Genomic DNA, 24,055 nt, shown 5'->3' with positions numbered 1-24,055 from the left:
AAGGAAATATGGCCAAAATGACAAAACAAAACCGCAGGAAAAAAACCAACAAAATGGACATAAGCCATCTATCACATACAGAACTCAAAACACTGGTTATTCTGATGTTCAAAGAACTCACTGGTACTTCAACAGCATAAAACAGATACAGGCAGAAATTAAGGTTGCACTAAGTGAAATAAAGAAAAGTTTACAGGGAATCAACAGTTGAGTAGATGAAGCAGAGAATCAAATCAATGATTTGGAACACAAGGAGGAAAAAAGTTAGTCATAACAGCAAGAAGAAAAAAGAATTTAAAAAAGGGAGGACAGGATGAGCTTTTGGGACAACTTCAAACATACCAACATTTGAATCATAGGGGTGCCAGAAGAAGACTAGAAAGAACACAAAATTGAAAACTTATTTGAATAAATAATGAAAGAAAACTTCCCTAATTTGGTGAAGGAAACAGACACACAAGTCCAGGAAGCACAGAATCCCAAATAAGATGGATGCAAAGAGAACAACACCAAGACACATCATATTTAAAATGCCAAAGGTTAAAAATAAAGAGAATCTTAAAAGTAGTAAGAGAAATGCAGAGAGTTACCTGCAAAGGCATTTCCATAAGACTGTCAGTGGATTTCTCAAAAGAAACTTTGCAGGCTACAATGGACTGGCAAGAAGTATTCAAAGTGATGAAAAGCAAGCTGCCTAAATGACTCTATCAAGCAAGGCTATCATTTAGAATTGAAGGGCAGATCAAGTGCTTCTCAGACAAGGTAAAGCTGAGTTCATCATTGCCAAGCCATTATTATATAAAATGTTAAAGGGACTTACTTAAGAATAAGAAGATCAAAACTAAAAACATTAAAATGGCAATAAATTCACAACTATCAACAACTGAATCTAAAACACAAACCAAGCAAACAAGCAGAACAGAAACAGAATCATGAATATGGTGATCATTTGGAGGCTATCAGCTGGGAAGGGGAAGGGAGAGAATGGGGGAAAAGGTGCAGGGATTAAGAAGTACAAATAGGAAGTTACAGAATAGGCAGAGGGATATTAAGAACAGTATAGGAAATGGAGTAGCCAAAGAACTTATATGCATTATCCACAGACATGGACTAAGAGGGTGACTGCAAGAGGGTATGGGGGTATGGGGTGGAGGGGGAAAAATAGGTAAAAGTTAGGAGAATTGTAATAGCACAATCAATAAAATGTATTTTTTAAAAAGACAGAACTGCTATGACTCTCAGTCTTCATGGGGTGGCTTTATGTATTAGGTGTCCTGTGGTGCAATATTCTTGATATTCTGAGCTAGATGCTCCAGATGTGTCCCTTGTATGTGTCATGTGGGCCCTCTTGTTTTGACTGACTCTTGACTGTTATTGGCCATTTCATGTGTGGGATGGATACTCAGGCTGGTTGACTTTGAGGCTTAACCCCTACCATGTTATGGAAGCTGCTTTGCAAGTGCTAACCACAAAAAGTAGACTTTATCTCAACAGGGTTTAGTGCCTGCTGAGATCTCCCTTTGGATATGCTGTTTTGTGAAGCATATTGGAATCTGCTCTGATGTTGTCTTAAGCTGGCCTTTGGGTGTGTTGGTCCTGGGCCTCTTGGGAGGACCTCTGGTGCATACCAATGTATGACACTGCTTATGACTGGCCTGCTAAGTGATTCACAGCTTGTGGCTGCCTCTACCAGGCCTTGGTACATGCAGGACTATGCTGTGCATCAAGGCTGGCTTTTATAGCATGAGGCCTCAGAGCAGGTCAGGAAGAGTCATGAGGTAACCTAATATCCACCTCCTTCTGCTTCCAACTGCTGACTGCCTGTTAGGCTCAGTCACTGAAAAAGCCCCTTGCCATACTCTTCAGCAGGGCAGAAGCTCCACAGATAGGGCAACACAGAGTCCTGAGGGTCAGGCTATTATTTTCTCCCAGGCTGATGCCACATAGAGGAGAGTGCTCCACCTAAGAAAGATGGTATCTGTGGTGTGGGAGAATGACTCAGCATAGTGATCTTGGCAACTATCCCTTTGGTTCTCTCCCGGGAGCCACAAACCCCAGATTTTCCTCATGTGACACTAGTATGCTCCATTTTCCTTCTGCCAGTGCCCAGGGTGAGTGGTTGTTAACAAATTTTGTATGTTGGAACCCTGAGAGTGTGCTTTGTCTCTAGTGGACTACCCTCTCTCCCTGGTGGACAGAAATTCCACTGCTTTGCACAGTAAGATGTTATGTGAGCGCCTTTTCCCAGCTCTGGTGCTCTGCGCTAAGGAGCCTGACTTGTGGTTTGACCCCATGCTTCTCAGAGGAAACTCCTCCATAGCTGAGATATCCTTCTGGATCCTTAGCTGCTGCCCATGACAGTGGGACCATTCATTTTTGTTTCTTTGCCCTTCCTACCAGTCTTGATGTGTTTTTTTTTTTTCTGTAAAACTTTGGTTATAAGACTTCTCTTCACCCAGTCTTTATTTAGTTGGTTATTCAGGATGACTATTCTATAATTTAGTTGTAATTCCAGACTGGTCCTGTGAGGAAGTGAGTGTAGCTTCCATTTAATTTGCCATCACTTTTGGATCTCCCTCCACCACCTAATTTTTTTTTTTAATTATTTATTTATCTTCAGAGGGGAAGGGAAGGAGAGAGGGAGAGAAACATCAATGTATGGTTGCCTTTCGTGTGTCCCCTGCTGGAAACTGGCCTGCAGGGAACCTGCCTGCAACCCTGGCATGTGCCCTGACTGGGAATCGAACCGCGATTGTCTGGTTCGCAGGCCCGTGCTCAATCCACTGAGCTACACCAGCCAGGTCACCACCTAATTTTTATAGATAAGGTTGTCTGACGCTCCTTGAGTTTTGGTCAACAGCAAACCCTGGAATTAAATCTGGGTCCAAAGTCAATGGTCTTTTATATTATAAAAATATTTTACATAAGAAATACATAAAGTGAGACAGAAACCACTGACAATTTTCTATTTTTGCTTTGGGTAGTAGTTACATATATATATATATATATATATATATATAATATTTTTCTACATATATATTTCACAGACACATCCACAGAGTGAGTCTATGCCAAAAACTGAAAAGGGAAATATGATGGAGAGAAGTGGATCAAGAACAAAAAGAGGGCCCTAAAGGTAGAGATAGAACAAAATACAAAATATTTTTTAAACAGCTGAAGTAAAATTTATTTTTATTTAAAGAAATCTTGTGAAAGAAAATATACGTGATAATATTAAAGTCTTAAGGACTTTTAGAGGGGTAGCTTTGTCACATAATGGAAAACCCCTTAGTGGCAACATTTGAATACCATTATTTTTATTTAGTCAATTGAAAATTCCTTCTCCAACACTTAGCAAAATATCTCAAATTTTAGTCTAAATGTTCTAAAATGCAAAATCAGCATTTGTTCTAAAGTTCTTGGAGTTCAAACTTATATTCTTCCCATTTAATTCAAATTGATGAGGTTTAAGTACAACAGGATATCTTGAAACACTAACAGAAATGGGGCTAGTAACTCAAAACATACCAAGTGGTGTTCTTTCTATTTTGTAAAAGTATAACTTGTCCTATTTTAATTTATACAAATAAAAAGCATGATGTTGGACAACTAATCATGTTAAAGACTTTGCAGGGGATTGATGGATCAGCTGGAATATTTCCAAGAAAGAGCTACTCAGTTCTGGAAATCATTCATCTTGACTCATTCATGAGGTTATTCAATATATAGACTCACAAGCAAAGAGTGACTCAAACACCATTTGGCTTGTTTTAAAATATTATTTAAAAAAACACTAATAGCCCTGGCTGGTGTAGCTCAGTGGATTGAGCACGGGCCCGCAAATCAAAAGATCGTGGTTTGATTCCCCGTCAGGGCACATGCCTGGGTTGCAGGCCAGTTCCCAGCAGGGGCCAGTTCCCAGCTGCGGATGCACCAGAAGCAGCCATACATTGATATTTCTCTCCTTCTCTCCTTCCCTTCCCTTCTACAGATAAATAAATAAATAAATTTTAAAAAACCACTAATAAATGAACATTCTAAATATTCGAAATAAGTTAGAAAAGACAATAAACAGAAGCTAAAAATTTCCTAGAAAATATATGCACACTTTACAAACAAGAAAGAAGCACTTTAGGTCTGTTGAATATAATGACAGAATGATTACATGAAAATACATAGTAAATAATATAAATGTAAAACCAAACTGAACCCAATGGTTAAATAAAACTCTTAAATTTTCAGTTAACTGAAAAAAGTGAAGAGAGAATCAAATCCATACTTACTTATCATCCCTTTCTAGACATTTGACTAGAATTGGTAAAATCCCAGATTTTATTAGGTCATCGATTGGTGGGTTTCTGTCACTGGATAATAGTTTTCTAGAAAAAAAATATAAGAGGGTTGTTATAATTTTCATACTATGAACAGAAATAACAATGTACTACTACTACTAGACAATCCGCTAAGACGTCTTATGTGTGAAGTAACTTCTCTCTCTGGACAAATTAATACTTACCTTGCAGCCTGGACAGCACTCAACTGGACCACTGGGTTATCACTTGTGGCATTCTGCAACATGAAATGTAAATTTCAAAAATAAAAAAAAAATCAATTTCAAAATATTTCAAAATAAGAATATTAAATTAATAACTTACCTGCAATATAGCTTCTAGGGTTACATTTTGCTTAAAAAGAAAGAAAATTCAGCAATGAGTTTGTTAGCAAAACTGTACTTATTAAATAGTTTATTTATTAAATTATAAGTAATATACTTTATCATTGTACAATTGATTTTAGATTAAAAATCAAATTTTCTGGGTATTACAAAAACTATATCAAAAATACTTTATAAGAACAAGGTAACTTACTGCTTTAAAATCAGCATCAACATCTGAATCTTCTAAACTTTCTTCTTGGGGAACATTCCTTTTTTTCAGTAAGTGTTCATCTCTTTTGTTCTGAAAGGTAACCAATAAATAGTTGAAGAAGTCATAATGGTACTGATAATAAAGATTCCATTAGAATTATTTAAACTTTCAGGCAATTGTGAAAGAAACTTGACTTCTACATAAGGATAATAGAATTTTACACATACACATATACTATTTATTAAGCACCAACTGTTTTGACCAATACTATGCTTCCCAATCTTTAATGAAGATTTAAATTTAGGGATGCATTATCATTATAATAAAGTCTAGCAAATAAATTTCAAGTAGTATGCTAGCTTTCATCTACTTCTTGGTAATGGTTGCCTGAAGCAATCTGCTAGGAAGTCAGCTTAATGAAAAGGAGTTGAGTGCAATTTGTCTCTTGTTGGGACTGCAGGGAATGGGAATTCGCTATCATAAATGCCACCTACTTATCATAATCTCAGATTTAAACTCCTGTTATTTGGCTTTTACAAACAAGAAATCTCTACTAGCAAATACGTTTCTAAATTTTGTGGGATTCCAACTGTTTGTAATGGCAACCTGCGCCATTTCATAAAATATGTAACAGGGTAAATCATCAATCTTCTCTAAGTTTTTAGTTTATTATAGAATGAAGACAAAATAAATTAGATAAAGATTGAATAAATGACTTCTAAGGTGCTTTTCAACTTAAAATTTCAAAGGGCATACTACACAGTCTTTGGCACAATATTTACTGAAGTGTTTGATTATAACAGAAAATTAAATTGGCATTGATATTCATGTTAAAATGTATATAAAGTAGAAAGTTAAAACTAGAAATGTATCTATATCTGAAGCTTACTGGTTAATCTACATGGCATCTACTTTGTGCTACGTACGAGTAAGCATGTTAGGACAAACTGATGTTTAGTAATATATGCTAATTAGGAGATTAGCAACTTCTACTTATATGATAACATACTTTAGTAACTTCAAATAATTTTACATTAGTTTTAAATTAACAGCTCACAAATATTAAAAGTCATGCACTGATATTTTATAGTCTCAAGTGGATCCTCACAAAATAGTTATTATTTTATAAAGGGAAAACCTGACAAACAGCATCTTGAACAAGTGACAAAGGTTATGATCAGGGATAAAGGTAAACACAAAACTGTGCCTTCTGGTCTGATGAACTGAGAAAACAATATCACTTCTGTGGTATTTATTCTTAACCAAAATAATAAAAACAACAATCACCTAAGAAAAGTAAAACACACCCAAATCTGTCCTTCTACAAAAATGACTCTTTTAAAATATTAAATTAATTATTAATATTAAAATATTAATCTTAAAACTACTCAGAAGATAAAAACTGAGGAACTATTGGTAAGAAAGAAACTAAAGAAACATGAGAACTAACCACAATGTCTAATCCTGAATTGGAACTCGGATTTAAAAAGGATATTATCAGGAATAATTAGCAAATATGAGTTGGGTCTACAAATTTGATAGTAAAAATTTATCTATGTTAATCTGACAAATATACTGTGATTACTTAGGAAAGTATGCTTTTATGAAATGTGAATGATGCATTAAGCATAATAGGCATAATGCCTGCAATTTAACTGGTTCAAGGAAAAACATATAGATACATAAAAATTATAGAATAACACAAATACAGAAAATGCTAACAATCAGGGAAACTGGGGGGGGGACTGAATGAGGGTGTTATCAAGTTTTTTGTACTATCGTGCAAATTTAAATTTGAAACTGCAAGTCTGAAAGTGTTTCAAAATTTCAAAATATCTACGAATTGTACTTTGATATATGTAACATACTTAATTTTAAAATCTATTATAATTTTTAACATCTTTTGGAATTTTATCCATTTAAAAATTTTCAACAAAGTTTATCCACTGACAGATTAAAAAAATAATAATCTAACCCTGATCCCATTCTGTTTTCCTCTAATTTTCTAGAGCCTGAATCTAGAGCCTGAGTTCTCAAAGGCCTTTTAGGAATTTTCCTTAATTCCTCCTACTCCCCCAGGTCTTTCTGGTATAAAAGCAATATAAAGCGTAAATACAACCAAAGCTTCCTATATAGAGACGCCCAATCTGGGGACAGCATTTTATCATTATATCAGATGTTTACTAGCTTTTTCTGGGTAGGAAACCCCTTTCTATTCCTGATTTGCTACATTTTTTAAAAATCTTGACCCTGGCTGGTGTAGCTCTTGTAGACTGAGCCTGGGCCAGCGAACCAGAGGGTTGTGGTTTTATTCCCAGTCAGGGTACATGCGTGGGTTGCAAGCTAGTTCCCAGCAGGGGATACACATGAGGCACCCAAACATCAATATTTCTCTCCCCCTCTCCTTCCCTTCCCCTCTAAAGATAAATAAATAAAATCTTTTTTAAAATCTCTATAAGCCACAAAGAGGGCCTTAATTATATTTAATTGTGCTTCTTTTGCATCTATTGAAGTGGACATAAAATTTTCCCCTTTCATCTGTAAATGTGCTAATTGATTTTTAATGTTAAACTTAGAACCTTGCAATGTTAAATGTATAATCTTGTAAGACCTAAAATATACATTTCTTGAAATTTAAAAAATATTTTATTTTACTGAGAATTTTTTTCACCTGTAAGTATCTTTTCACATGGTGTTTTGGTCTGGTTCCTGAGGTTCTTCATTTTGATAGCCTCATAAAATGAGTTGGGAAGTATTTCCTATTTACTTTCTCTGAAATAATTTAATAAGGCTAAAATTAACTGTTCCTTGAATGCTCGCTTGCTGGAGTTCAATTTGTAAGGTTAACTTTTCTTTTTCAGGTGAGTGGGAGAGGGTAAAATTTTGGCTACTGATTTAATCTCTTTCATTATTTTGAGATCTACTGAGGTTTTTTATTGCTTCTTAGGGTACATTATTATTATTTTTTCCACTGGGAAATGGTCTACCCCACTTAAGTTTTCAAATTTATTGGCATGAAATTGTTCATATTCAAATTGTGTTAAGACTGCTTGCAGAAATGTCTTACTTCCCCAACCTATCTATATCTGTGCCCCTAGGTAGTCTGTTTACCCAATGATTCTAGATGTGGCTGTATAATTTGCTTTGGCAATGGGACAGAAAGCAAATGGACTTATATATCAAAGCACATCTTCTCTTGCAGCTCTTACAGTTCTAAAACTACCATGTGAACAACACTGTACCAGCCTGCTGGAGGATGAGGCTATGTGGAGGATAACCAAGGTCCCAGCCAACAGCCACAAACTTGAGTGAGAACATCTTAGATCATCCAGTCACAAACCAACCCATCATGAGGGAGCCCATAGAGACCAGCTGAACTGGCCCAGACCAGAAAAACCACTATGCTAACCCACAGAATGATTGGCTGAAAAAAAAAGGCAACTGTTTTAAGCTGCTTACTTTTGGGGTGGTTTATCATGCAGCAAAAACTAAGCGATGTATTAATATTTTAAAACTTGTGATATACACAATCATTTGTGTATACAGTGGAACTTGGTTCTCAAACTTAATTTGTGAGGCTGTTCAAGAACCAAATTGTTTGACCTGGGAGATGTTCAAGAACTGAGGTTTGACTGTATGCCTTTTAAATGCCTATTATCTGTTCTCTGTACCTGCTATAAATTTCTTATAAAGTGAAATACGGCTTTAACTGTATTCTACAGGATCTGACATGTAATATTTTCCCTTTTGTTCATTTCTAAGGATTACTAATTTCCATTAGGATCTCTCTGATGCCCAACGTACTTAGAAGTGCTTCATTTTTTCACAATTAAAGAGGTTTTTGTAACTATCTTATTCACTAATTTCTAATTTAATTGTATTGCGATCAAAGAATACACTCTGCACAACACCAAAATTAACTGACATTTGCTTTATACCAAGGTTTCCTACACTTTGTCAGTATACAGTGTAGGCCAAAGGAAATGCCTAGTATTTTCTTAAGTGCTTAGGTCCATCAACTTACTGAACTTTTTAATTTTTGGTGGGGGGGATAACAAAAAATTGAGAGAAAAAAATTTTATTTCTCTTATACAAAACATGCAACTGAAAGAAGTACTGTACAATCTAATGTCTAAAAATTGTGAACTACCTCAAGATCTAAAAGTTCTGTGGTATCTGAAATATGTTAAATAGCACTGTGTTTCTCTAAAAACAATTTACACTATTGCAAGGTATCCTTTTGAGTTCACTATGGAGCCCCATGGTAACTCAGTTTGGAAACCATAGCCTTATACTATCACGAAAACAATTTTCAAATATGCATGGGATTTTTTTTATTTTTTAATTACATTGGAGTGACATTATTTAATAAGATCACACAGGTGTCAAGTGTACATTTCTGTGATACATGATCTGCATACTGCATTGTGTGCCCACCCTCCAAAGTCAAATCATCTTTTGTCACCATATATTTGGCCCCCTTTACCCTGTACTACCCACCCCACCCCACAAGCTTCCCACTGGTAACCACCATACTGTTGTCTGTGTCTATAGCTTTGGTTTTATATTTCACATAAGTGAAATCATATGGTTGTTAGCTTCTTCTGACTGACTTATTTTACTTAATATAATATTCTAAAATTTCATCCATGCTGTTGCAAATGACATCTTTTCTTATAGCTGAGTAGGAATCCGCAGTATGCATGTACCACATCTTCCTTATCCGATCCTCTTTCGAAGGATGCTTTAGTTGTCTCCATGTCTTGGCCACTATGAATAATGCTGCAATGAACATAAGGGTACATGTATCTTTGTGAATAAATGTTTTCAAGTTTTTTGGGTATAGAGCCAGAAGAGGGATTGATGGGCCATAAAGTACTCTCTTCTTAATTTCTTGAGCAACCACCATACTGTTTTCCATAGCGGCTATATCAATTTACAATCCCACCAGCAGTGAATGAGGGTTCCTTTTTCTCCACAACCTCTCCTGCACTTATTATTGGCTTGTTGATAACAGCCATTCTAATAGGTATGAGGTGGTATCACATTTGTAGTTTTGATCTGCATCTCCCTAACAGCTAGTGAAGTTTAGTAGCTTTTCATATATCTGTTGGCCATTTGTATGTTTTCTTGGGAGAGGTGTCCGTTTAGGTCTTCTGCCCATTTTTAAATTGAATTGTTTGGTGTTGAGTTGTATGAGTTGTTAATTTATTTTGGATATTAACCCCCCCATTGGAGCTGTTGTTGCAAATACCATCTCCCATTCAGTTGGTTGTGCTTTTTTTGGTTGGTGGTAGCACTTTCTTTTGCTGTGCAGAAGCTTTTAGTTTGATATAGTATCACTCATGTATTTTTCCCTTTGAGGGTCAAATTCATAAAACATTCTCTAAGTCCAAGGTCCATTAGTTTAGTACCTATGTTTTCTTCAGTGTAATTTATTGTTTCAGGTCATATATTTAAATCTTTAATCTATTTTTTAATTAATTTTTGTATATGAGGACAAACCATAATCCAGTTTCGTTCTTTTGCATGTGGCTTTCCAATTTTCCTGGCACCATTTACTGAAGAAGCTTTCTTTACTCCATCATGTGCTTTTAGCTCCTTTGTCAAAAATTATTTGTCTATATACATGTTGTTTTATTTCTGGGCTCTCAATTCTGTTGCATTGGTCTGTGTGTCTGTTTTTCTGTAAATACCATGCTGTTTTGATTATTGTAGCTGTGTAGTATAATTTGAAGTCAAAGTAGTGTGATATGTCCAGCTTTGTTCTTTTTTCTCAGAATTGCTTTGGCTATTTGGGGTCTTTTGTGGTTCCATAGAAACCTGATGTCTTTTCATTCTATTTCTTTCAAAAACAACATTGAGATTTTGATAAGAATTGCAATAAATCTGTATATTGCTATGAATAATATGGCCATTTTTACTGTGTTGATTCTTTCAATCTATGAACATGGAATATCTTTCCATTTCATTGTGTTTTTTTTCAATCTCTTTTAATAATGCTTTGTAGTTTTTAGCATATAGTTCTTTCACAACCTTTGTTAAGTTTATTTCTAGGTATTTTATTCTTTGGATTACAATTGCAAAAGTATTTGTTTCTTCCATTTCTTTCCTAAAGCTTCATTGTTAGTATATAAGAAAGCAGTGAATTTTTGTACATTAATTTTGTATCCTGAAACTTTCCTGGACTTGTTTATTGTTTCTAACAGTTTTTTGGTGGGGTCTTTAGGGTTTTACATATACAGAATCCTGTCATCTGCAAAAAGTAGATTTAAAATATGTGTTTATTAGGTAACACTTGCAAATTGTTATTTAACTTTTCTATCTGTCATTAATTTGTGTTTATTCCTTACTGACAAGATAATTTCCCATAATGATTAAGTCTTGACAAATTACTCCTTGTAATTTTGCTTTATATGTACTTTTTATTTTTATTTTATATATACTTGGACATCTGTAAGTAGGCATATACAAGTTTAGAGTTATTACAGCTTCCCAGTAAATTATTTTTTAAATAAAAAGTAAAGTAATAATCCCTGCATATGAACTAAAAAACATACTAACATAGACCAAAATATCCTAGGGCATCAAAATCATACTTTTAAATTCTTTAACAAAAATAATACAAGTCAACATAATAGAATCCGTGGCCACTTTTCTCGTGATTTGACTAATCATTAAAGGAGGCTTCAAGAAAACCAATAATTTAAACTGTCCAACCAATAATTTAAACTGTCCCTTTTTTGACAAGCTAGATATTTTCACCTTCCTAGAGACTGTACTACATGTAGTAAATTCCATATCTATACAAGATATCTTGTTCTTTTGTCAAGGGGGAAGGTAGCTCAGAGAATATGGCAAAGTAGCCTAGTTTAATACCCACCTTATCTCCAAACACACACAATCCATTTCTTAAACTACTTTAAAAATCCACTAATATATTATCCTTGTATGTACAATATTTGATTCTTTTTAAATCTTTTTCCTGAACGCCATGGAATTTTCACTTGGTAGGTCAAAAAGGTTAATTATGGGCAATTTCTTATGACTCAACCTAATGTATCTGGAATTAACAAATTCTGTTATTAATCTTACATAATGTTTTTTCATTCCCAAATTTCTCTTTCCATCTTGAAAAAATGAATTGTAACTCTATTTGTAGAACAGATCAGCAGTCACTTCTTATATATGTTATAAAGAGGGTAATTATTTATTAGCTCCATTTCAAATTTGAAATAAGTAATTCAATTTGTTTTTATCCAGTAAAACCCTCATTGTCTTAACTTCTTAATTAGTTTTAGTTCCTGTAATATTAAAATCTTTATTTACAGATGTATAAATGAAGACATAGAAAACTTGACTAAATTATATTCAGCCACAAGTTTTACATGTTATATGTATATACTTTGTGCACTCTGCTCAAGGTGCTATACTTTGATCTTAAAATTAAAAAAATATTACTGGTTCATCAATCATGTAAATATCTGACACCCTAATACAAATTATTTTCCCTGTAGGATCACTTAACTGATCATATCAAATAGCTGCATTTTAGGATTCTAATTTACTAATTCAGTCAGATACTTAACTGAAATTTATATTGAGATAATTATAAACTTGCATACAGTTGTAAGAAATAATACAGATATCCCTTGCATACTTTCCCCAGATTCTTCCAATGGTAACATTTTACAAAACTATAGTACAGTCATGCGCCACATAAAGATGTTTTATTCAACAACGCATCATTTATATGATGGTGGTCCCACAAGATTGTAGTGGAGCTGAAAAATTCCTGTTGCCTCGTGATGTAATAGGTGTCATAATGTAATGTGTTACTCATATATTTGTGGTGATGTTGTTATAAAAAACTTACTGTGCTGGTGGTTGCATAAAAGTATATAGCACATACGTAGCAGCCTGAGGTGACCTCTGAAAATGGTTTGCTATTTACTTGACTCAGAAAATCCTACAAAATGTTGCAAATCAGAGACTCAGATCTTCCTGTTTACTTTAAGAACACTTGTGAAACTGTCCTGGCCATCAAGGGTATGCATATCAGAAAAGCCACCAAGACTCTGAAGGATGTCACTTTACAGAAGCAATATGTGCCTTTCCATCCTTACAATGATAGGGTTAGTAGGTGTACCCAGGCCAAAAAGTAGAGCTGGATACAGGGTTGGTGGCCCAAAAACAGAGTGCTGAATTTTTGCTGTGTATGCTTAAAAATGTAGAGTGGAACAAAATGTTGACCTTAAAGGTTGAGATGTAAATTCTCCAGTCATTGAGCATATCTAGGTGACCAAAGCTCCTAAGATCAAGAATTCACAGAATTCATGGGCAGATTAAGCTTTCCCTTCCACACTGAGATGATCTTTACTGAAGAACAGATTGTTCCTGAACTGGAAGAGGAGGATGCACAGAAGAAAAAGATATCCCAGAAGAAATTGGAAAAACAAAAACTTAAGGGGCAAGAGTAAATTCAGTATAAATGCTAATAAAAGTTTTAAAATATATAGCATGTACAATTAGGTATATTACATAATATTTGATAATAATATTAAATGTCTATTATTGGTTTATGTACTTCCTATTTTTTTGTTATTTTAAAGTGTACTCTTTCTACTAATAAAAGAATTGCTGTAAAATAGTATGCTGTGTTAAGCGGGCAGCAGCCTAATAACATTTCATGTTTACAATATCTCTTGATTACACCATTTTTTCTTGTGGTTGATTTAACTTCATGTTGTTTTGCACAGAAACATGCTGTACAGACTTGTAGCCTAAGAGCAATAGGCTGTACCATGTAGCCCAGATATGTAGTAAACTAAACCTTCCAAGTTTGTGTAACTATATTCTACAATGTTCACATGATAATAAAATAGCCCAACACATTTCTTAGAATGTATCTGCATTGTTAAGTGGTATATGGCTGTAATATCACAGCCAGAACACTAATATTGATACAATCCAAGACCCTTATTTGGATTTACCATCTTACTTTTATTTTTTGTATATGTCTATACAATTTGACCATATTTATAGGTTCATGAATCTACCATTATAGTACAGGTATTGAACAGTAACCAAAAACAGAAGATGCTCTCTTATAAGCAAAACAACCTCCCTCTTATTTCCCAGTTCCCATATGTACCCACTTATAACCACTAATCTGTCCTCCATTTCTAAAATTTTGTCATTTAAAAAATGTTATATAAATAGATTCGTATAGTATATAACCTGTGTGTGTGTGTGTGTGTGTGATGGGCTCCCCACCCCCTGAAAATTCATGAAAGTTGTTGTTTCTATCAATAGTCTGTTCCTTTTTATTGCTGAGTGGTATTTCATGGTACAGACATACCACAATTCATTTACCCTAGGAAATTCAGGTTATTTCCAGGCTTTGTCTATTACAAATAAAACTGTTACAAACATTCATGTACAGGTTTTATAGAAACATTGTTTTCATTTTTCTGGGATAAATGCCTGGGAGTGTTACTGGTGTATTGTATAGTAGTTGCATGTTTTCCAGAGTGATAGTACCATTTTACATTACTACCAGAAGTGTATGAGTAATTCAGTTTTTCTGCATCTTCTCACCAGCATTTGGGGTTGTCACCATTTTTTAAATTTTAACCATTCTGATAGATCCTTAGTTATTTTCAATCTGTACTTCCCTGATTGGCATTAATAATCATCACCATAATGATGGTTTCCATTTTTATAACCCATTTTGCCTATTTCCTAACTGGTTTGTTTTTTTATACTGTTGAGCTTTAAGAGTTCATTGTACAGTAAGTACTCCCTTAACGTCATCAATAGGTTTTGTGACTTCAAAGGAAACAATAACAAAACCAATTTCACCATAGGTTAATTGATATAAACAACACAAGTTCCTATGGCATCTCATCAATATTATAATGACATGACGTTGAAGGAAATGAGGTTGAACAAAATGACATACGAGGATCTGCTGTACATGCTGGATACCAGTCCTGTGTTGGATATGTGGCTGTCTTCCAGTCTCTGCAGTTTGTCTTTTCATCCTCTCCACATGGCCTTTCAGAGCAAAAATTACAAATTTGTTAAGGTCCAATTTTCCTCTTATGGATTATGCTTTTGTGGTCAAGTCTATGAACTCTTTGCCTGGCTCTTAAGATTCGCCTCCATTTTTCCCCTAAACATTAATATATGATCTTATACTTTACATTTAAGTCTAGGATCCATGTTGTGTGTGTTTTTTTAATAAGATGTGAGATTTAGGTTGGGGTTCTATTTTTTTTTTTGGCCTATGGATGTCCAATTTTCTAGTACCATTTGTTGAAAAGACTGGCCTCCTCCAATGAATTAGTTTTGCAGATTGGCTAAAAATTAGGTGGGTGTATTGGTGTGGACTTATTTCTGGGTTCTGCCTTTCATTCCACAGATCTATGTCTTTACTTCAAGTACCATACAGTATTCATTAGTGTAGCTTTTGCATAAACCTCAATATTGAGTTTAGAAACTGCTCCTATTTTATTCTTTGTCAGGATTGTGTTAACTCTTCTAAAGGCTACGACTCTCCATATACATTTTATTTATTTATTTTAAATTTTTTAAAAATATTTTATTTATTTATTTTTAGAGAGAGGGGAAGGGAAAGAAAAAGAGAGGGAGAGAAACATCAATGTGTGGTTTCCTCTAATGCACCACCTCCTGGGGACCTGGCACACACCCAAGGCATGTGCCCTAAATGGGAATCGAACCAGCAACCCTTTGGTTCACAGGATAGCACTCCATTCACTAAGCCACAGCAGCCAAGGCTCCATATACATTTTAGAGTTAGCTTGTCTAAGCTATAAAAAGCCTTGGTTTGATTTTGATAAGAAATGCATGAAACCAACAGGTCAATTTGAGAAGAGGTGTCTTTACTATGTAGTCATGACCACAGTATATTTCTCTCTATTTACTTAAGTCTTATTTGATTAATTTCATCAGCATTTAGATCCTTACATGTTTGGTATTTTATTTTATTTTATTTGGAGTTACTATAAATGGTATTACATTGTTAATTTTGGTTTCTGTGTGTTCATTGTTGGTGATTGGCTTTTAAGTGTTGATTTTGTATTCTGTGGTATTGCTGAACTCACTAATTCTAGGAGTTTTGTAGATTCTTTGATATTTTCTACACTGACAATCACGTTATCTACCAAAAGGGAGAGTTTTATTTATTCCTTTCCAAACTACATGTCTTTTATTTCTTTTTTTCAACTTATGACAATGGCTAGAACTTCCAGCACTATGTTAAACAACAACAGTGAGAATGGACATTGTTATATAGCTCCTGGGTTTAAGAGAGAAAACATTCAGTGTTTACCATTAGGTATGTTAGCTGTGGTTTTTTGCAGATGCCCTTTATCAAATGAGGTAATTCTCCTCTACTTCTAATTTGTTGAGATTTTAGCAAGAATGGATGTCAGATTTTATCAAGTAGTTTTCTGCATCAATTGATATATTATTTTTCTTCTTTAGCTTGTAAATATGGGGAATTTAGGCTATTTTTTAAAAAGATTCTTTTACTAAAAAGTAAAACAACTAAATCAAGTGGCAGATCTGATAAGCTGGATATTTTGTTGGTTTCTGTCTTTATGTAAGGACTTAACCACTTTCTACAACCAAATCAAATGATAGTAAAGACCAATGGCATAATCAACTGATCAATCAAGAAAAAACTGTATCAAATATAATATGATATGTCAAAGTTCAAAATGCCAATGACAGGTTTTGTACTCATTTGCAACTTATGAGCCATTATCCACTTAACATTTACATTAAAAGGTATTGATAGCATAGTGGTTAAGAGCTCTCCTCTGCCATTTATCAGATGTGTAATTTTAAGCAAGTTATTTAATTCCTATGTAACTGTTTACAAGGTGATATAATATACAGAAGTACTAACTTCAGTATAAGTGCTGATGTATACAGGAAAGTAAGAGATCAAAGAAGTAAAAGAAGACAAAAGGGGTTAAATAAAAAGAGTCTGAGACCAGTAAAACAGTACATATTAGTAACTACATCTTACCCTCGATTCTGCTAGATCAGTATCTAGCAGTGCTGGCAGTGTTATTCAAAGTATGGTCCTCAGACTGGCTAAAAGAGTGACCTATCAGTTACAGGTCTGCTACAAGATAGGAAGTTTGTGCCAGGTATCAACTGTGAAACTAAACACACTGTTTAGTTCTGTTATTTATTTAGGCAGAAAGATTTTCTTGGTAAAGGAAGTAGTGCCTTGTTTAATATTTTGATACAAGTCCCCTACATTGTCTCAGATCAGGACTTGTGAGCAGCACTGCTCTGTATCTAAGGTGTTTTTCTTAAAACTTCAGTAAATTATTTAAGTATCAACAAAACTTTAAGATATCATATTTCAGCTCAATTCCTGTATATTAACATTTAATAAGTACTAATGACATGCCCAGAATCTGACTAGGCATTTGAGATGGGCTGGAAGGCAGACTTGGGAGTATCTGGAGTGACAGTTGAGAGAAGAGCATGGTTACTACCCTCACTTTAGAAGCTTATACTCTAATAGAAGTGTGTACAGCTTACCTATGAAACTCTGCTCTTTTTCTTATATTTTCAAGGATCTCAATGTCAATAAGTAATAACACTGTGATTTTCTATTCAACGGACATATAGAAATAACAAGGCTAGAATCTGAGTTAGATACTCTGATGATAAACAGTGGAGTAGTATTCTCTTGAGTATTGGACTCTGCCAATATTCAAGAAGGGTTTTCCACAGCTCTGTAAAATCATATCAAAAGCAATTAATCTTTGTCTGAAATTTAGGTTTTATTTCAGGAAGAGTTTACTTTTTGCTGTTTACTCAGGGAATTCTAAAATGTGACATAAGGAAGCGCTTGAGATTTCTGTAATTTCATTTTTAGTCTTCCTACAAGGATGTTCAGGAACTAATGGTAACTGAAAAGGAAACAATGTTATCCAGAAGACTATAAAAGACATAAGACATCTTTATGGTGACCAAGGTGGATATTAAAAAAACATACTCTCTGAAAAGTAGAATTATTTTAACTGCAAAGGAGAGATCCAAGATGGGGGAGGAGTAAGTTGAAGCTATATTAACCTCCTCCCAGGACCAATCTGAATTACAACTAAATTGTAGAGATATCATCCTGAATAATCAGGATGATATCTCTTTTCAACAAGAAAAGTGACTAGCTGGAGAGAAGCCTTATACTTACAGACAGAGGGAAGAAACCACTTCACACAAGGAGACTTAGAGGGTGTGTGGAATGGGTATGAGAGGGCTGGCTGGGCTCTAGTGGGCGGCAGCTAAAGTGCTAGAAGGATATATCAGTGGCCAGGGATTTCCCCCTGAGAAGTGTGGGGTCTAAACCCCAGGCTGGGCTCCCCAGTCTTCAGTACCAGAGCTGGAAAGGAATCCAAAGATGCAATCCAGCTGTGAAAAACAGCAGGGTTTCTATCTGCCAGGGAGAGATAGCTGGAGACACAGAGAGCCTCTTAAAGGACCAATGAACAAAATCTCATTTGTAAACAGTTACCCTGGCAGAGAAGCACAGAGTGGACTACAGATGCTTGAAGAGAGTCTGGGATTGGTGGCTCTGGGGAGAAAACTGCAAAAAAAAAAAAAAAAACAGTCACCAGGATCCCTGTGCTTAGTCATTCCCTATATTGCAGAAGTCATCTCTCACAGGCAGCATACTCCTCTCCAAGCAGAATCAGCCTGAGGGGAAGCAAAATCCCTAATCCTGACCACAGGAATTACTCTGCCCTTCATTGTGGTGCTTAAACTGAAATGCTGATAACAGCTTGAGGCTGCATCACTGATCAGTTTAACAACTAGGTGGAAAATACAAAGAAGCAGCCAAATAACAAGACAAAGAAACAGACCCCAATTGAAATAACAACAGAATCCTCCAGAAGAAGAACTAGATGAAATGGAGGCTAACGATTATCAGGGAAAGAGTTTACAATAATGATTATAAGAATATTCAACAGCAAGAAAAAACAGACATAGAAACTATAAATAAGGACCAGTCAGAAATAAAGAATGCAATATCTGAAATAAATAATACACTGTAAGGAAGAAAAAGGAGGTTAGATGAAGCCAAAGATCAATTCAGTGATTTGGAAGACAAGGAATGGAAAAAGAAACACTCAGGTAAAGCAGCAAAAAGAAAAAAGAATTTAAAAAAATGAGAAGAGCGTAAGAACTATGTTGGACAATATGAAGCATAACAACATCCACATCATGGAAATGCCAGAAGGAGAAGAGAGCAAACAAGGGATCAAGAACCTATTTGAAGAAATAATGACTGAAAACTTCCCTAATCGAGTGAAGGAAAAAGACATACAACTCCAAGAACACATTGGACCCAAAGAGGCCTGAACTGAGACCCATCATAATTAAAAGGACAAAGCTTACAGACAAGGGTAATTCCTAAAAGCAGGTAGTTACCTACAAGGGAGCACCAATTAGACTGTCATCCAATTACTCAACAGAAACATATCAGGCCAAAAGGGAGTGGTGTGAAATATTCAAGGTGATGAAAACTGAAAGTAGCCTACAACCAAGGCTACTTTACCCAGCAAGGCTATCATTTAAAGTTGAAGGAGAAATAAGGAGCTTCCTAAACAGAAAAAAGCTAAAGAAGTTTGTTAACATCAAACCAGCACTGCAATAAATGTTAAAGGGCTGGCTTGAAGAAGAAGAAGAAGAAAAAAGAAAAGGAAAACAGTTGAACAATAAAATGGTATTACGTATGTATCTATCAATAATTTAAGGTGATTCTTAAATGTAAATGGCTTAAATGCTCCAGCCAAAGGACATGGGATAGTTGAATGAATAAGAAAATAAGACACAAATATATGCTGCCTCCAAGAGATACACACAGACTAAAAGTAAAGGGATGGAAAATATATTTCATGCAAATGGAAAAAATAAGGCTGGGGTAGCAGTACTTACATCCAACAAAATAGACATTAAAACTAAGGCTATCATAAGAGACAGAGGATATTACATAATGATAAAGGGAACTGCCCAACAAGATGATGTAACCCTAGTAAACATTTATGCACTGAACATAGGAGCACCTAAATATTTAAAGCAAATCTTGATAGACCTAAAGGGAGAGACTGACAGAAATACAGTCATGGTGGAAGATTTTAACATCTCATTGACTTCAATGGACACATGGTTCAGACAGAAAATCAACAAGGAGTTAGTGGCTTTAAATGACATACTAGGATCAAATGGATTTAATTGATATCTTCAGAGCATTTCATCCTAAAGCAGCAGAATATACATACTTTTCAAGTGCACACAGAAAATTTTCTAGGACAGACCACATGTTAGGAAAAAGTCTCAATAAATTTAAGTGGACTAAAAAACATCAAGCATCTCGTCTGACCACAATGGTATGACACTAGAAATCAATCACAAGAAGAACACTGAAAAAATAGGCAAAGTCATGGAAACTAAATAACATGTTATTAAACAATGAATGAATCAACAATGAGGTCAAGAAAGAAATCAAAAGATACCTTGAAACAAATGAAAATGAGGATACAACAATAAAAAAAACTGTGGGAAGAAAGGAACCGAAGAAGGCATAAATAAATGTAAACACATACCATGTTCATGGATAGGAATAATTAACATCATTAAAATGTCCACACTACCCAAAGCAATCTACAGATTCAACATAATTCTTATCAAGATTCTAATAACATATTTCACAGAACTAGAACACGTATTCCAAAAATTTATATAGAACTACTAAAGGCCCAGTATACTCACAGCAATCCTGAGAAAGAGGAACATACTACACTGTAAGGCCACAGTAATCAAAAGCAAGGTACTGTCATAAAACAGACACACAGATCAATGGAACATAATAGAGAGCCCAGAAATAAACCTATATCTTAGGAGTCAATTAATATTTGACAAGAGCAGAAAACACATACAGTGGGCTAAAGACAGTCTATTCAATAAATAATGTCAGGAAAACTAGATGGGTTAAGTGCAGAAACATGAAAATAGACCACCTTCTTATACCACATACAAGAATAAATTCAAAATGGATCAAAGACTTATATGTTAAACCCAAAACTGTAAAAGTCACAGAAAAAAACATAGGCAGCAAAATCTCAGACACTGCCTGTAGCAATATTTTATTGTATATATCTCTCCAGGCAAGGGAAACAAAAGAAAAAATAAGCGCATGGAACTATATCAAAGTGAAAAGTTTTTGCACAGCAAAGGAAATCATCAACAAAAAGACAACCCACAGACTGGGAGCACATATTTGCCAATACATCTGATAAGGGATTAATATCCAAAATTCATGAAGAACTTTCAAAACTCAGCACCAAAAAAACCAAATAACCTAATTAAAAATGGGCAAAGGCCCTAAATAGACACTTCTCCCAAAAAGACATACAGATGGCCAATAGGCAGGTGAAAACATGTTCAATATCACTAATCATCAGAGAAACGCAAATAAAAAGCACAATGAGATATTATCTCACACCTGTCAGAATTGCTATCATCAATAAATTACCCAACAAGTGCTGGCTGGCAAGGTTGTGGAGAAAGGGGAACCCTTTTGCACTGTTGGTGGGGATGCAGATTGGTACAGCCACTGTGGAAAGTAGTATGGATATAACTCGAAAAATTAAAAACAGATCTTCCTTTTGACCCAGCGATCCCACACTTGGGAATATATGCGAAGGAACCCAAACATTAACTTGAAAGAACGTAGGCACCCCTATGTTCATTGCAGCCTAATTTACAACTGCCAAGATATGGAAGCAGCCCAAGTGTCCATCCATCAGTAGATGAGTGGATAAAACAACTATGGGTCATACTACAATGGAATACTACTTGGCTATAATAAAAGAAACTTTTACCCTTTGCAACAGTATGGATGGACTTGGAGAAATCATGTTAAGTAAAATCTAATAAACAAACTGAATGAACAAGGATAATGGGGACAGACTCAGATGGTGAGCAGGATGACAGCTAGTTGGAGTAGAGGGATTGAGCAAAAAGGTAAAAGGACTCATGGACTTGGACAACAGTGTGGTGATTGCTGGGGGGAGGAGAATATAAGGGGACTAAATGGTAATAGAAAAATATACAATAAAGATGAAATTAAAAAATAAATTAACTCCAGAGGATAACACAACCATAAAAGGAGGAACAAATAACCAAATACAAGTAAACAGCTTACATTCAGAAGCATACTAGAAGAGCTAAAAAGTAAAACCAGGGGAGGAGTGTGAATAATATGAGGACCAATAGAAAAGTTTTATACCTGTATTCTAAGCATGAGAAGTATTGGAAAAGGAAGGCCTCATTTTAAGATAGTTGGTGCAATGTCAACAGATGACAATAAATAATTACAATTTCAATTTTATTCTTACTGCCTCTATTAAGGAAAATGGTGTTCATATGAATGAAAAACCAGATACAAAAGTGCTCCAATATTCTATTTATATAAAGTTCAAAAAATGCAAAATAATTCACAGTGTAACAAACCAGGAAAATGGTTACTTTGGGGGAAAGTAGCAACAGTAACCAAGAAGAGGCCTTGGGATACAGGTAATGTTCTCTTTCTTGATTTAGTAGCTGGTTATACAGATGTATTCACATTTTGGAAAATCATCTAGCTATACACTTAAGATGTGTTGAGTTTTCTGTATGTCTGTGTTAATAAAATGTTAAAAAGAAGGTAAAACCAACATGTTAAAATTAGCAAGGAGCTCACCTTACTTTATCAGGCTTAGTTCACATCTCTGGTACACATGACCCAAAAATATGAAAAAAAAAAATTAAAGAATATGATTTGACAAATTACTATTGTTGATATGTAAATATCCACAAAGAAGTTACAAAGTTGAAAGAATACTAGAATTAAAGTATTTTCCAAATTGTATAGCAAATAACATTTTTATGCTGCATGGTTTTAAGAATGACCACTAATTTGCCTATTACTTCCTTATCCAAATTTTCCAGAATTTTAACACCAGAACCTCCTAATTATTATTTTTTAAAAGATTTTATTTATTTATTTTTAGAGAGGGGAAGGGAGGGAGAAAAAGAGGGAGAGAAACATTAATGTGTGGTTGCCTCTTGTGCTCCCACTACTGGGGACCTGGCCCACAACCCAGGCATGTGCCCTGACTGGGAATTGAACCACCAACCCTTTAGGTCACAGGCTGGCCCTCAATCCACTGAGCCACACCAGCCAGGTCAGAATCTCCTAATTATTTTTCACTAAGAGCAAATCACCCTTACCTTTCGCAGCTCAACTGTCACTTCATTTCTGTGTCTTCGCATTGTCTAAAAAGATAAAGAGCACATAAGTTAAGTATCTAAATATTGGAACTGCTAGTACATAAATTAAGTTCTTAGGCACTTAAGATTTAAATTTTTTGAAATAATTTATTCTTAAGAATTATGGATTAACAGTATGGAATTTCCTCAAAAACCTAAAAATGGAACTGCCTCTTGATCTAGCAGTTCAATTGCTGGGTTTATACCCTAAGAATCCTGAAACACCAATTCAAAAGAACCTATGCACCCGAATGTTCATAGTAGTGTTATTTACAATAGCCAAGTGCTGGAAACAGCCTAAGTGTCCATCAGTAAATGAGTGGATCAAAAAACTGTGATACATTTACTTGATGGAATACTATGCAGCAGAAAAAAATGACAGAACTACTATCCTTTGTGACAGCATGGATGGAACTGTAGAGTATTATGTTAAGTAAAATAATCCAGGTGGTGAAAGACAAATAGCATATGATCTCATCTGTAAGTGGAACCTAATTAACAATACAAACACACAAGCGAATAAAATAAAACCAAAGATGTGGAAATAAAAGAACAAACTGACAGTGACCAGAGGGGAGGAGAGAAGGGTGTAATGGGAGAAAGAAAGGGAAGGGTCAAGTCAAGGAACATGTATAAAGGACCCATGAACAAAGACCACAGGGGTGGGAGGACTGAATGTAGGAGGTGGGGCATGAGTAGGGCAGAGGAGAGTAATGGGGGAAAAATGGGGAAAACTGTAATTCAACAATAAAAAATTAACAAGAGACTTATGTATTGATCAGTATTAGACTTCAAACAATAAACTATAGGAAGTTAAAAACCCA

General features: G+C 34.9%; 1 protein-coding gene across 2 annotated transcripts in view; it reads right to left on the bottom strand.

Annotated features, from left to right (window-relative positions):
• The window catches only part of KPNA3 (karyopherin subunit alpha 3), a 112,867-nt gene that overhangs the window by 43,899 nt on the left and 44,913 nt on the right, over positions 1 to 24,055 (bottom strand). Inside the window, exons 2-7 of one of the 2 annotated variants that reach the window (XM_037159345.2) lie at positions 23,193 to 23,237; positions 14,833 to 14,927; positions 4,869 to 4,958; positions 4,656 to 4,685; positions 4,517 to 4,569; positions 4,284 to 4,379 (exon numbers count right to left, since the gene is read on the bottom strand). In XM_037159345.2, coding sequence (XP_037015240.1) covers positions 4,284 to 4,379; positions 4,517 to 4,569; positions 4,656 to 4,685; positions 4,869 to 4,958; positions 14,833 to 14,913 — 350 coding nt within the window. In that variant the 5' untranslated portion in view covers positions 14,914 to 14,927; positions 23,193 to 23,237. The remainder of the gene's footprint in view (positions 1 to 4,283; positions 4,380 to 4,516; positions 4,570 to 4,655; positions 4,686 to 4,868; positions 4,959 to 14,832; positions 14,928 to 23,192; positions 23,238 to 24,055) is intronic. The other variant, XM_037159344.2, reaches the window with a different exon arrangement.

Source organism: Artibeus jamaicensis, unplaced genomic scaffold, assembly GCF_021234435.1.
Source record: "Artibeus jamaicensis isolate MK-2021 breed Jamaican fruit bat unplaced genomic scaffold, CSHL_Jam_final contig_410, whole genome shotgun sequence".
NCBI classification, from domain to species: Eukaryota; Metazoa; Chordata; class Mammalia; order Chiroptera; family Phyllostomidae; genus Artibeus; species Artibeus jamaicensis.
The sequence above is the reverse complement of the archived record's forward strand: the minus strand, read 5'-3'. Positions and strand labels throughout refer to the sequence as shown.